At 44.9% G+C, this 14,903-nt stretch overlaps 1 protein-coding gene across 3 annotated transcripts in view; it reads right to left on the reverse strand.

Moving 5' to 3' along the window:
• Window positions 1-14,903, reverse strand: part of Camk1d (calcium/calmodulin dependent protein kinase ID) — a 395,379-nt gene that overhangs the window by 46,092 nt on the left and 334,384 nt on the right. For all 3 annotated transcript variants that reach the window (XM_021150944.2, XM_021150928.1, XM_029473783.1), the window contains exon 5: window positions 10,218-10,344. In XM_021150944.2, coding sequence (XP_021006603.1) covers window positions 10,218-10,344 — 127 coding nt within the window. The remainder of the gene's footprint in view (window positions 1-10,217; window positions 10,345-14,903) is intronic.

Consider the following 14,903-nt stretch of genomic DNA (forward strand, 5'->3'; position numbering starts at 1 on the left):
TCTCTCTCTCTCTCTCTCTCTCTCTCTCTCTTTCTTTCTTTCTTTCTTTCTTTCTTTCTTTCTTTCTTTCTTTCTTTCTGTAATCTTTTAATTCACTTCACATCCCAGTTGCAACTCTCCTGCAAGGACATTTAAGGACTCTAGGCTTCACTCTATCAGGAGAAGGGTGTTAACTTATGAGACAATAGCTCAGAACTTTCTCCCTCATTGGGCTTAGGTACTGTTCATTTAGCTTTCCTCACTCCTCCTTCTGGAAACTTGCTTGGCTTAGAACAGCAAACAGAGCTCACTTTTATGTGAAGCATGTAGCCTCAACAAGGCATCAGGGCAGCCCACAAGCTGTCAGAGTTCTCCACAGACAGAGCCCTCTGGATGTCCACGTTTCCCTCAGACTTCGGAGAAAACAGTAGGTCTAGAATTTAACACAAAGGGATTTATTACTGCAAGATGCAACCAACCCACATACGGAAAATTCCACTTTGTGGGCTACGGCATCTATAAACCAAGCTATTTTATATTGACTCAGGGAACGTGTTCCTGGTAAGGGTGGGGCTCCAGAGATGTGGGGAAGAAAAAAAAGAGAATTTCATGGGCCTTTTGTCTTGTTTTTAAAATAATTTAATAGCTGATTTTTCTTCTTGAAAGGGACTCAGGAAAAGGATGTATCTAAGTAGAAAACATAGATCAGATGTCCTGTGCCGGTGGGGACACAGGGCCTGGTTTTTACAAAGGACAGCAATTTCTCCCTTTCCCAAGCATTCCAGGACATACCCAAAAGCAGCTCCTGCTAGGAAGGTAACAAGGGAGCCACCACTGTCACCCAGTTCAAGTTCACGTTGGAGGTGATGTTTTCTCCTCTTTAGATATTTGCCACCCTTCCTCTCAGCATGTCACGGGTGATCACCTCAGTGGGTGAAGGACAGTGGCTCATCAGGAGGGTGCAGCTCTAGAATAAAAGTCAATGGTCTGGAACCAAGGGGAGCATTGCCTGCTTTGTGCAATTATCTCGCCAGTGGTAACCAGAGTGCCTCCCTTTACTGGGGCCTGGCTTTATGGGGCAAGGAAGTGACTCTGGCTACATCTCCAAGGAACATAGTGTTCTTCTCCTCCCGGGCATGGACCTCAGACAGAAACCAAGGAAGTAACTGGACACCAGCCACAGGAGCTGCCTTCTCAAGGAAGACAGTGAGAAAACAGAAATGTTCCAGATGAGCTCAAGTGTAACCTGACTGAAAGTCTGAAATTACTGCATAAACTCTAAAAACCCATGGTTCCCATGCCTGCCATCCTAGCACTTGGGGTAGAGGTAGGAAGACCATGAGTTCAAGGTCATCCTCAACCACGTGTAACAAGTTCAAGGCTAGGCTGAGCCACATGAAAGCCTGCCTCACACCAACGAAAGGCAACAGTACATTGTCAGCACCTTGACTGAAGCAAAGAGTAGATTTATAGGGAGGTTCTCTGCCATTATATCTTGGAGACACTATCACCTGCCCAGGTGACTGTGTGCTGTTTTTCAGGGTGCCTGTCACTTTGGTCTGGAGTGAAACATTAGGGAAAAGAATGCATGTTCTGAAGAAGAGCAAGTGTGACCTCTCTTGATAAGGGATTTCAGGAAGCACTTAGGTCCAAAATGGTCACCTGACCCTTCAGGAAGACACAGGAGAAATATATCCCTGGCAGAGGAATGAAAACAGTCAACTACTGCAGCAGAATTTCAAAGAGTGAGAGCAACACCACACGTGACCGAGGTGGAGAGATGTCTTTGATCATTTAGATTTGTATGAGACAGGGTCCTGTATAGCCCAGGCTGGCCTCAAACTCATGAACCTCAAGGATGACCTTGAACTTCTATGCTCCTGCCTTCACCCTCCCAAGTGCTAGGCTGACTGACGTATACCACCAGAGGTATGGGTTACACCATGTTGGGAATCAAACCCTGGGCAAGCACCCCCCTAAGCTGCATCTCCTGTGAAGATTTCTTTTAAACAGTAGGAAAGATGAAAGTTCCAAGATGGAAAAAAAAGTTCTAGAGATCATGGGGAATAAAACTCAGCTTTTGTGTGATTACAACTTCAGACATACATTTTAGAGAGTATTTGGCCTTGAGAGAGAATTTCATTACAACAAGGAAGGGATGATGGATGTTCTTGGGTCTGTTTCAGGAGAATTCTTATCAGCAATATTTTAAAACAAATAAACCAATACCTGATGAGGGACTGTCCCATGAAGACCTTCCAATGTATTAGAATCTGGAAATGGCTAAGCCTGGAGCTATAGGACATGCCTGTATTGCTGGCACTTGGGAGACGGAGCTGGAAAGATGGTGAAATTTGAAGGGAGTCTTGTTTCCATAACAAGATCTCTTTTCTAAAGAAACACACACACACACACACACACACACACACACACACACATACAAACCATCCAAATCCAAATTTCAAACAAGACCAAATGACACCATCTGAAACACAGGCTCATCCTCTGCCATGGCTTGCCTTCCATCATCTTCTACCTCAGAGAATGCAAGTTCTTGAGGCAACTCTGAACTCCTTTTGTTGCCATAGAGTCCTTTGCTGTTTTTTACCCATGGTTTAAAGCTGTAATTTACTAAAAATGTCTACTGCTAAAGAGCATCAGCCCACTCTGGTGTTTCGAGAGCCCCTTGAATTTGGTTTCAGGTGTGAAAAGTCTCCATGAATGTGTCACCTTGGCTGGTAATTACCTTGTAGACCTAAGCTGGGATTACTATGCCAACTCTCTGAAGCCAGTGTGTAGAGGAATGAGGCTAAGGAATAGGAAGGGAGTGGGAAAATTGGGAAGTAGCTCGGGTGTTGAATGTGGAAGCAACTTGGAATTTAGTGGCCTGGGAGGCTGGAATGTTTGAGTAAGGAACTTTAGGTCAGTGTGGTAAGAGATAACTGCTATGCTGGGGTGATGCATTTGGCCTCCCACCCTGCCTGGTTTAGGGCTGACCAAAGTACTTTACTCTCAAGGTAATCTGTCCTTCTGACAAGAAGCTACACTTGGCTTTTCCTTGTGAGATGTGGAGACTGAATTTGGGTCCTCATGTTTTTAAAAAATCATGGTAAGAGGTAAAATTGATCAGGATAGGACATAGAGCCTAGCAGTAGGGGTGCTGACCTAGCATGTGCAGGTCCCTGGCTTTGATCCCTTGCACATTCTACTGACAAAGAACAATTTAGTGTAACCATACATGCAAGGCCGCATTTAACCTGTCTACATTTCAGTAATGAGCTTTTCGTCCACATCTACACTCACTCCCGTGAAGAGGGATGAAGAACAAAAACAGGTTGCCTAGAAGTCTCCCCATTTGGGGGCCCTGTCTTTTCTAACAAATGGAGTCTAGTTATAGCACGCAGCAGAGAATGTTTGCTGGGGTTATCACTGTCAGGATGGTGTGAAAGAAAGAAATGGAAAAATCTTATTTGGACCATCTGCCTACCGTCAGCTCTGCATGACAAGTTATCAGCTACATCAAATCTCATTTTAGCTCTGACCTGGGAGAGGACAGGGACAATGAGGGGGATACATCCAGTCAGCTGCCAAAACGTAACACTGAGAGAGAGAGAGAGAGAGAGAGAGAGAGAGAGAGAGACTGAGAGCAAAGCTCTGCTGGGAGAATCTACCACAGGGAGGAGAGGAGCTCCGGGCAAAGATCAATGCAGATTCTGTCCTCTGAGGAGAACAGAAAGGAGAGATGCCATCAAATTAATACAATTTCCTCCTGTCTGGGTGAGGACAGAGATAACGGCAGGAGTGCCTTGGCATATGGCCATCGGATATCTACAGAAGTGCATATATCTTGGAATAACAATGTTCCGTTATCCCTTTGAATTTGGTTTTAGTCGTGAAAAGTCCCCACGAATATATCACCTTGGCTGGTGATTACCTTTTGGACCTAAGCTGGGATTGCTATGCCAAGTCTACTAAATTCAGTGGTAGAACACTTGCCCAGAGTGGAGAGGGCCTGGGTTTTATCCTTAATACTGTCCCCCTCCCCACAAAAATTAAAGAGGATACATTGTCTAGTATGTTTGGTTACGTATGATAAAATGAGAACCTACTTTAAATGAAAGGCTGAGCAACTCCTTATTCCCAGCCAACGGTAGAGGTCTGTAAGAGCATGCTTTCAGGGGCTGAGGGGATGGCTCACTTTGAAATGCGTTTGTTGTACAAGTGTAAGAAACTGGGTTCAGATCCCTAGGGCCCCATTAAAAACCAGACACTATTCTATAGTAGAGGTTAGATAACTAGAAGGAAGAGAGAGATGGATCCCCATAGCTTGCTGGACAACCAGTCGAGCTGAATCCATGGATTCTAGGTGTAGTGAGGGACCAGATCTCACAAGATAAGGTAGAAGGTGAGTGACAAAGACACCTGACAGTAGCCTTGGATCTCACACAGACACACACCTAAATGAATAAGAACACATGCCACATACACACACACACACACACACACCCCAAAACCAAAAAACAAACACTTGCATTCAGACCTGCTATGGTTGGTACCAGCTACAGGCTAGGTTGTCTCACGGATGCTGGGTTCCAATACTAATATCCTAGAGTTTCCAAGCCCTCCTCCAATCTTAAATCTCAACCCAAGTTTTAAAAATTTAGTAATCTCTGAATTCAGCACATTCCTCTAAGTGGGTGGAAAAGGAAACATCCAAGAACACTGACCAACTGTCCTCCAGCTTCACTGATGGCATGTGTTCTTATTCATTTAGATGTGTATATACACATGAGTGTCTGTGTGAGATCCAAGCTTGAACTGCTTTAGGCAAGTTAATGTAGAAACAGAGGAGTGGTGCCTGCCGTGGCTGGGCTAGGAATGCTAAGATAAGTTCTGGAAGGACGCTGGAATGGTCCCTGTGTGGGAACCACCAGAGACTCGTCAATAAGCCATGGGTTAAAATTTTGTTCATGTAGTTCTGATCATAAATAAAATGATGCTCCCAGTTCCAAGTGAAGAGCAATCTGGGAATAGCAATGGTGTTCTGGGAATAAAATACTGCAGAGTCATTGCTCAACATGTGCTAGTAATGAAAGCTCTCACTTTAGAACCATGGCGGCTCAAGTAGAGACCCCGCCCATCAGCCACCTTCCTCTCTCTACAGCAGCACCCTGGTAGGAAGAGAGCAACATGATACCCTATTCTTGAGAGACATAGTCAACTTGTTTTATTCCCTCAAAGTTTATTATTATTTGTTATTTCTCAAACCAGAAGATGTGATTTTGGTCCTTGAATATGAGTAACCATGTTAGTATACAGAAAAATGAAATGAACACACTCCACATACACATATGCACACACACATGCATACCACATACCACACTACACACATACACACACATGCACACCCCATATACTATACACACCACATACCTACACATATAAACACACATACACACACACACATATTCACACATCTACACACCCTACAATACACACATCGATACACTTACCACATATCCATATACCCCATACACACATACACACACACCACACACACTCAAATGCACATACACTCACACATACACACCTACCATGCACCACACACATAACACACACACACACATACACTCTACACTGCACATGCACTACACATACACACACCAAAGTCATACACATACCACATACATACCCACAACACACATACCTGCATATATATGTGTATATATATATATATATATATATATATATGCACACCACACACCAACACCACACATACCACACTCACACAGCACACACACATATATACCACCCTTCCACACACAGCATACACATATATGCACCCACCCACACAGCACAGCACACACATAGTACATACACACATACCATACCACACACAAACAGCACACATACACAACACACATAGATATACACTACCCTCCCCCCCCACAGCACAGCACACATATAACACATATACACACACACCACACATATAGCATAAACACACACACATATACACACACACCACACATATAGCATAAACACACACATACACACACACACACAGTCCCAGGCTCTCCTGTACTAAATACCTCTGTTGTCACCTCTGTTCATTATCAGTTACATGATTGAGATAAATGCTTCCTGTCACATACTCTGTGACCTTAGGGGACCCATTTGGACATTTTAATTAATTCCATAGATCAGACACTCTGACTAAACTTCTTAGTTGTGACTTTGCCTCTTGGTGGCATCAAGGAGAACAGAACCCTAGACTTAATTAAATGGATTCCACATTTAGGTTTATGCTGACAGACACCTTGTACCTCTGAGCAGCATTGCCACCAGATGAATCGATTATTTCTCTCATTATTATTACCAAAAAGAACTCACTTGTAGCAGCTTGTTCTACAAGCTCAAGGAGTCTGGGTCCTTCTCATAGATGCCACAGGCAGCAGCCTCAAGGAGTCTAGGCTTATGCAGCACTGGTAACTCTCCTTGTCTTTGCCTGAGCTCCACCTTCCTTCAGGTCTTCAGATGTCTTGGTTGTGCTAGCTACTGATGACCCCTCTCCTCACCAGGACTTTACAGTTTGCCTGTGAAATACATTGGTTTTGTTGTATTTGAATACCTTACCATATGCCCATCTGTACTGTACACCTCGATACACAGCTTGCAGTAGGAATGCAATACCAAGGATGAAGTGATATTTATTGTCACAGTCTGCATGGGCCATACCTCCCTTTTATAAAAGTATATGTAGGGACAAAGAAGATGGCTCAGAAATAAAATGCTGGCAGTGCAAAGATGGGGATCAGGATTCTGCCCCTATTGTGCCCATAAGAAGCCAGCTCTGATAGTGAAAGCTTGTAATACCATCCCTGGGGAAGCAGTAGGAGGATCCCTGGGCATGCTGGCCACTCAATTCAGCCCAATCGACATGCCCTAGTTCTCAATGAGAGACACTGTCTCAAAGGCAGATGGTATGGAGGACTCACTCCCGAGACCATCTTCTGACATCCGTCTGTGTGCACCCTCCATCCACATACATACCCCTTACCTGTGCTCCTGAGATAACACACGGGTGGATTTATTTTCCAGAAATCTGTCTCCTTCCCACTCAAATGTAAGGGCATGAGAGTAAGGATTTCTGCTTGCCTTTCCTTTTCTTTCTCCTATTATATATATTTTTTCATTCTGTTAGGATCCCTCAAACAGAAGGCAGGCACCAAATAATGAATTCTTGAATATATGAACAATATAGCAGTGAACATTTTTAAATTTGTAGAGACAAGGTCTTGTCATTTAGCTCAGGCCAGCCTCAAATTTGAAATGCTCCTGCCTCCACTTCTCAAGTGCTGCAATGACAGGCGTGTACCGCCGTAACGTCATCACCATTGTGAAAATTACCTGTTGGCTTTGGTTTCTCATAACACTGAATGCTTGAGTTGGAATCTCTACCTGAACACCAAACAACTCTTAGGAGAGAATTCAATAAATGTGTGTTGAAGGAATGAGTGAAAAGAGAAGACATCTTAAAAGTGTCACGAGCCTTGTGCTTTGTGTGCAATTCAGCATGTATCTGTATAAAGATGAGTAAGATACAGCCCTTGTTGGAGCCAAAGCCACAGTGTGGTGAAGAGATGAAGCAGGCATGGACCCCGGTTCAATCTGATCAGGAACTGAAAACAGGGATAGAAGGATTCCAACGTTGAAGGAGAAGAGGCAGGATGGCAACCAGAAGAGGTGAGGGCTCATCTGGGCTTTGATGGATGCATAGGAAATTGGTACAAAGACTTGGGGGTAGAAAAAGACCCACATTGGCTGATGACTGCTCAAAGACCCCAGAGACAGGTGCCCTCTCTCGCTCTGGGTGCTCGGAAGATATGAGCAAAACCAGTATCTGTGTCACTATTGCTCTAAGAGAACTCAGGGTTTGGCAACCAAATCACACAAGGACTTGATTACCTGCCCTTTAAGGAGGGACTCCTTAACACTGTCCCTAAGTCCATCCTTTCTGACCAAAGCTAGAAACCAAAACAAAGCCTGCAGGTGGCGGCCACCTAGCAACGGGGACACCGCTGTCCACATAGGGGAGCCAAGAGTCAATCTAGAAAGCTTTAGAGTTTTCCTGACTCAGAATTAAAATGAGATCAGCGGGGTGCACAGGTAAGAACATTCTGCTAGAGCAGGTAAACCTCAGCTTGAAGCCCGAAAGCAAAAAAACGGGCCAGAGTGATGGTGCCCTGGAGCCTGGAGCCTGGAGCCTGGAGCCTGGAGCCTGGAGCCTGGAGCCTGGAGCCTGGAGCCTGGAGCCTGGAGCCTGGAGCCTGGAGCCTGGCTCACCACCTGGGGCGTCTTCACCAAGACACTGAATCTCACAACACAAGCTAGCACCCCTCACTTTTGATACCCATGACTCATGGTGGGTGGAACAGACTCTTTGTTTGCGGAGTCCCTTGTTTTTCAAAGATGCCAAGGACGCACCTTCTCTTTCAGCCCCCTGCTGCCTGCCAGGTAGCACAGACAGCACATGGGAGAAACTGCATCCATACACCATACACCCACACATCTTTGCACCAGCTGCACATGCACTTGTCACTCACTCAACTCCCCCTCTACCTTTTCCACATTCCACAGTCCCACCCATCTATGCCTCACCACATTATCATAAGACAGCTGGCGGGCCCATCTGTCGCTCTCTTGAGTCTCTATGGTCATTTTAATGACTTGGTCATTTAATGACTCACACCCCAGGGCCATGGGTCCTACCCAGGGCAGCCCCTAGCGGTTCTCTCTGCCACACCCCTCAGTGAGGATCCCATTCTACTAAACCTCTCAGCTCTTTCCCTTCTTCCTTTCACTCGTAGTTCCTGTCTGGCGGCTCTCTCTCAGCTTCCCTCCTCTGAGAAACTTGGGAAATGAAACAGTGGTGGCATACCAATTTTGGTATGACAGTGTAATTATGCAAAGACTTGAGACACCATGGAGTGCCTCCAAGGACACTGGGAACTCCCACAGTGCTCTGCTGTCTCTAGACCCATTTAGTCTCAGACTGGATCTCCCCGGCCTGTTGGGAAGGTTCCCTAGTTGTACCTAAAGACTCATGGTAATAGTGGAGGCTGTTAATACTAATTCACCCTTCCTTAGGGAGGCTTACACAGTGTTCCCTCTCCCCCCTCCCTTTTCTTCCTTCCTGTGCTGGGGACACAGTAGGCACTGAGTACATAGTTGATAAGTGACTGAATCCACTGAGGTGAACAGTTGTCTGGGAAAGTGCTCCCTGAAGGCTTGGTTCTCGGCATGTAGTACTTTTGGGAGAAGGCAGACCACTGAGGTAGGGCCTGTTGTGAGTTTTCCTGGTCAGTGCGACTAGACCTGAAGGTGTTAATACCCCATCCTTTACTCTTCTTTTCTGCTTCCGGTCCCAGCCACAGGGTGAATGGTTTTACCGAGTGCTGTGATTTTGTTGCAAGCCTAAAAGCTACAGGGCCAATAAATCACAGTCTGAAACCTCCAAAAGAAAAAAAATCCACCAAGCAAAATTAACCTTTCTTATTCATAAGCTGATTTATCTCCGGTGTTTGTTATTGCAACTGAATGCTAACACAGTTCTGGTGGGCTGTCTCCAGAAACCAGAAGATGAATCTCAGCACCAAACAGTTCACACCTGTCAGTAGCCATCTCTGCACTTTATATGGGTAACAGAAAGAAGATGCACTTGTGATTTTAGGAAAAGCTGTCACAACCCCTGACTCTGTCCACATAGACCCAGGTCAGCTGACTTGAGGGGGCGACTTATTCATGGATTCTTCCGTACTCCTTGTACCAGTGTTTCCTCTCTGGCTGCAGCAATCTCAACATTTATCATGTTTTATTGAGTCTGCCCACACCTTATCAATGCTTGGTGCTTTACTGTAAACCATCCCCAAATAGACACATAACCTAATTCTGTTATTAGAACCTGGGGATCCATCCCATTTTGCTCTTAGACTCTAGTTGGGCCCACAACCAAATCAACAGGATTTCCACCCAACTGCTAAAAGGTTTTAGGGTAATTGCTTCACTGAAAACGTACTATGGAGGGGTCTCTCAATATTTGTATCCTCCCTTCAAGAGAAAGGCAGGCATTTGTGATTGTGCCAAGCTCCAATGCTTCAGAAGGAAGATGAAGTTGACATGGAGACAACTCAGCCTCATGGATGTACACAAACACGCTCACATATCATTAAACTTACCAACATAGCCTGGGGTCCCGCAGGCCGTGGACATCACATCTCCTTTGCCTTCCATTTTCGACAAGCCAAAGTCACTGATCATTATTTTGGACTCCTCGTCTTGACTGTAGTATAAGAGATTTTCCGGCTAGAAAACAAAACAGAAACAACTTACAGACTGTAAAGCAAGCCTGGGCTATAGGCCTATCATCCTAGCTACTTGGGAACGCATGTCTCTCTGAATAAAAAATAAAAAGAGGCATGGGAATGCAGCCCAGTGGTAGAGGGTTTGCTTGACACACAAGAAGCCTTGGACTTGATGCCTGGGATTGAAAGCAAGCAACAAACAAACAAACCGAATAGCAACAACAAAAGAACCCAAACAACTGAATAACAGGTCCATTTAAAGCTGTCTTACTAATGGGAGTTTCATCAAATCTCACAACAGCCTTGATCTTTAGTCATAGACAATGTCTTTATCAATAGATGTCAATTAAAAATGGCAAGACTTAAGAAACAGGCTGGGGTGGAGGCTGTAGAGCATTTAGCACAAGTCAGTCTTCAATGTTATTCTTTTCCTTTACTAGTGTTTTGTCTCCTTAAAAGATCAATTTCGAGGGAACCTAAGAAGGAGTTAGCTCTCAGACTGTCATTGGTTCTTGGCTAGGGGAACAGGATTCCCAGTAAATCAGAGACCCTTGCAGGTTACTTTGCTGTGATGCAAGGCCCTCTCTCCTAGCTCTCAGTAACATCCTACCATGTCCGGAAGTGCTGAGAGATGGGTTGCACACAGCACAGTGCTGAGATCATCAGCTACCTGCTCACACCCCTTCCAGGGGAAGGAGGAGCATTCTGGGGACAAAAGAAGCAGGGACTCCTAGTCCTGGGCCCTTAAAGACCCCTCTTCTGGCTGCTTTTGTGCCAAGCACAGGCTGCAGTCTCTTCTTGTTTCCCATCTGCACTGTTCAGGGGAGAGCTCAGACAGTCGTTCCACACTCTTGCTTCGGCCTCCTGGGATTAGAGGGGTGTACCTTTGTGCCCAGCTTGTCTTCACTGTGGTTTTATAATATCAGTGACATATGGGAGGGACTTCCTTGGGGCAGACAACAAAACATTGTCTGCAGAGTTTATTCAGAACTGGGGGTTGTCATTAGTCCTGGCAAAGACTGGGTGGGGCAGGGCTTGTAGATGTCATGATACACCTGTCTTGGGCTACTCCCTGTTCTACAGGGCTGAGAAACTCAACACAGAATAGGAACCTGCATTTTTATTTATCCATATTCGTTTTGTGTGACTTCAGTTGATGCTATCCCTCAGGGGGCTGGTGTCAGGACTGTCTGCTAACATCTATCCACCAGGACAGTTCTAAAGGTGTATTGACTGAATAAGTACTGTGGCTCTTGTCTACAGTGAACCTTAAGGGAATGAAAGCAGAAGGAAGGCTATGGAAAGGAAGCTTGTTTTCCTACCCCGTTGCCAGACTGGTTACTCTCCCAGCCCAAGAACAAAGATGTAGTCTTTTTTGTCAGGCTCCTGGGGAAAATCTTGGGTTGCTAAACACTGAATTTTAGCAATTCTTATAGGTACAGTGATTAGATATGTTTAGAAAGTGTTTTTCTGACCTTGTTGGATATCATTGTTACCTCTCTACCTGTGGAGTTCTTAAATGGAGGAGATAGATAATTTGGTAGATGTGAAATGGGGTGGGGGTATATATGTGTGGTGGTGTGTGGTATGGTGTGTGTGTGTGTGTGTGTGTGTGTGCGCGCTGAAAGATTCTGGCATGTAGTCTTTGCTATAAGGAATTTGTAAGAACTGGCCAAGACTCTGTGCTTGACCAAACCTTGGCCAGGCTTCTCTGAGCCCTCTTGAGAACAAAGCCTTGACCTTGCCTCTCAGATCCCTCTTGCTCTCACCAGGCCAGCCAAGCATGGTCTTAGCCTGGATCAAGTGAACCCACTGTAGAGCAGTGGTTCTCAACCTGTGGGTCAAATGACCATTTTATGGAGGTTGCCTATCAGATATCCATCATATCAGATATTTTCATTATGATTTATAACAGTAGCAACATTATAGTTATGAAGTAGCAACAAAAGTAATTTTGTGGTGGTGGGTCACCACAGCATGAAGGACTAAGGAGTCACAGCATTAGGAATATTGAGAACCACTGCACCCATCTGCACTGTTCAGGGGAGAGCTCAGACTGGTTTCACACTCCTGCTTCAGCCTCCTGCAATTACAGGGGTGTACCTATGGCTCCTGGAATTACAGGGGTGTACCTCCATGCCCAGCTTGTCTAAGGGGAATCCTTACCCCTGAAATATAATCAAGCTCTTTACCCAGTGCTTCAGATGCTGTTAAACTAACAATTATTCAGATATTTAAATATTTTAAATTTTTATTTAATGTATAAGTGTTCTGCAGAGCAGAAAAGGACATCAGTTACTCTTATAGATCATTGTGAGCCACCATGTGGTTGCTGGGAATTGAACTCAGGACCTCTGGAAGAGCAGCCAGTGCTGCTGAGCTACCTCTCCAGCCTATTCAGATATTTTTAAAGACAATGAGTACTCGTTAGCACCACCATGGGGGTTTTATAGGCAGAAGACTCTTGTTTAACTCCTATGCTATAAAGGTTAACAGGAGATTTACAGCAAAGGGAAGGTCAGAGGGCAGTGGATGGAATAGTCCTGTGAATAAGCAAGGAGCCAGCCAGATCAACTTGGCAGGACTTCTGTTTAAGACAGGAGACAGGGTGATGAGCAAGATAAGAAACTTGGGCAGATATCAGGAGATATTTAATGCTAAATGGATTCAGAATGATTTTTGCTAAAACTAGAGTGAGTAAGTAGGGTTCATAGGGAAAGGACAGAATCAGAGACCAGGCCTGGTCACAGAGAGGACTCAGGAAAGTTGCAACCAATCAATTCGGTTCAGAGACAATCTTTGTCCATGTATACATCTTTGACCTGCCATTCGCAAGAGAATTGTTAGGTTATCTTACTTATTTTTCCATCAGTATTTTGCATTTGTTTGTTTGTTTGTTGTTTGTTTATTGGCACTGTGGCTCAAATGCAGGCCTTGTATGTGTTGGGTAAGGGTTCCATTGCTGAGCTACATCCAGTACTGCCCCCAGCCTCAGCCAGTTAGGCTGTTTTAGCAAGACTCCTAACATCTCTTAATGACTTTCCTTTGAAAAATCATTTTACTTTACATCTGTGTCTGTGTGTGGAGGTGTTGGGACATGTAGAGATCAGTGGTCAGCGTCACTTTTTTTTTTTTAAATACAGGATCTTTCCAATGAATGCGGAGGCTGCCAATTGGGCTCAGCTGGCTGGATACTGAGTCCGGGGACCCTCATCTCTGCTTCCCCAGTGCTGGCATTCCAGGTGTGCATTGTCATCCCTGGCTTCCTTATGTGGGTGCTGTCAAGCATCTCAGTTTTTCCTGCATTTTGCACTGAGTCATCTCCTGGTCCTTCTTAGTAACCTTGTAGGTGCTATGTTCTCCCCGATCCTACCACTACTCCTCCACTCTACAAGTGCCCACTTGTTCTTCCCTGTGTTCAGAGTTACAGCTAGGCTCCATCTCTCTCCTCTGTGCAGCAGGCTCAAACAAAGGCTTCTTTCTTGCTGCGACAAATGTCAAAACGTTTTTTTTTTCTTTAACAGAACCCAAAGGGGGAAATATTTTCAATCACCCAAAATAGTTACACAAAGAGTTACCGAAGTCGGTAGTCACCGTGACAATTTTGTGGATGAAGAATGAGATTTGAAGAAAATCAAATGACGCCAAAGGGTTTTTGAAAGTAAAATGAAATGAGCCAGTCTGTTGTTGAAAACAGGAATACTGTTTGGAAAACAGGGGAATGGTTCCTCTTACTGTAAAACCTTGGGGTTTAGGATGTATCTATTGGTGAACAGCAAGACTCAGTCCCAGATGCAGAGAGAGGACTCCATTTCACCACCAATGGCTTTGAATCCTCCTTGCCTAGAATGTCTGCAGCTGGAGAGATGAGTGCTTGACTCATGCCACTGACCAAAGCGCTCAACTCAGGCAAGGGGTTGCCAAGTACACCCCCACCACACACATACAAATAAACCAACACCCCTATCTCACACACACACACACACACACACACACACACACACACACACACACAAACATACACCCTATCACTCACACACACATACACACAAGCATATACCCCATCACACACACAAACATACAGCCATATATATACCACACACACACAAACACACACATCTATCATTCATACACACACAATAGGATATACCCACCCCATCACACACACACACATATACCCCATCCTACACACAAACATCTCACTCTCTTTTTCTCTCTCATACACAAACATACGCCCCATCACAATACACCCCATCATGGACACAAACATACACCCTCATCTCTCTCTATCTCTCACACACACATACCCCTGTCACTCACACCCACACCCACATATCCCATCGCACACATAAATATGCATTCTACCACACACACATATATCCCTATCACTCAGACACACACACACACACACATACACACACACACACACACACCATCACACAAATAAACATATACACTCCCCCACACACACCTTTCTCCATGGGAAGTTCATTCAGGTCAGCAAGATGCTTTTCTGAACAATTATCACAGAAGAGGGTTAAAGCAACTAAATAGTCACTG

This window comes from Mus caroli, chromosome 2 (assembly GCF_900094665.2).
Source record: "Mus caroli chromosome 2, CAROLI_EIJ_v1.1, whole genome shotgun sequence".
Classification (NCBI taxonomy): Eukaryota; Metazoa; Chordata; class Mammalia; order Rodentia; family Muridae; genus Mus; species Mus caroli.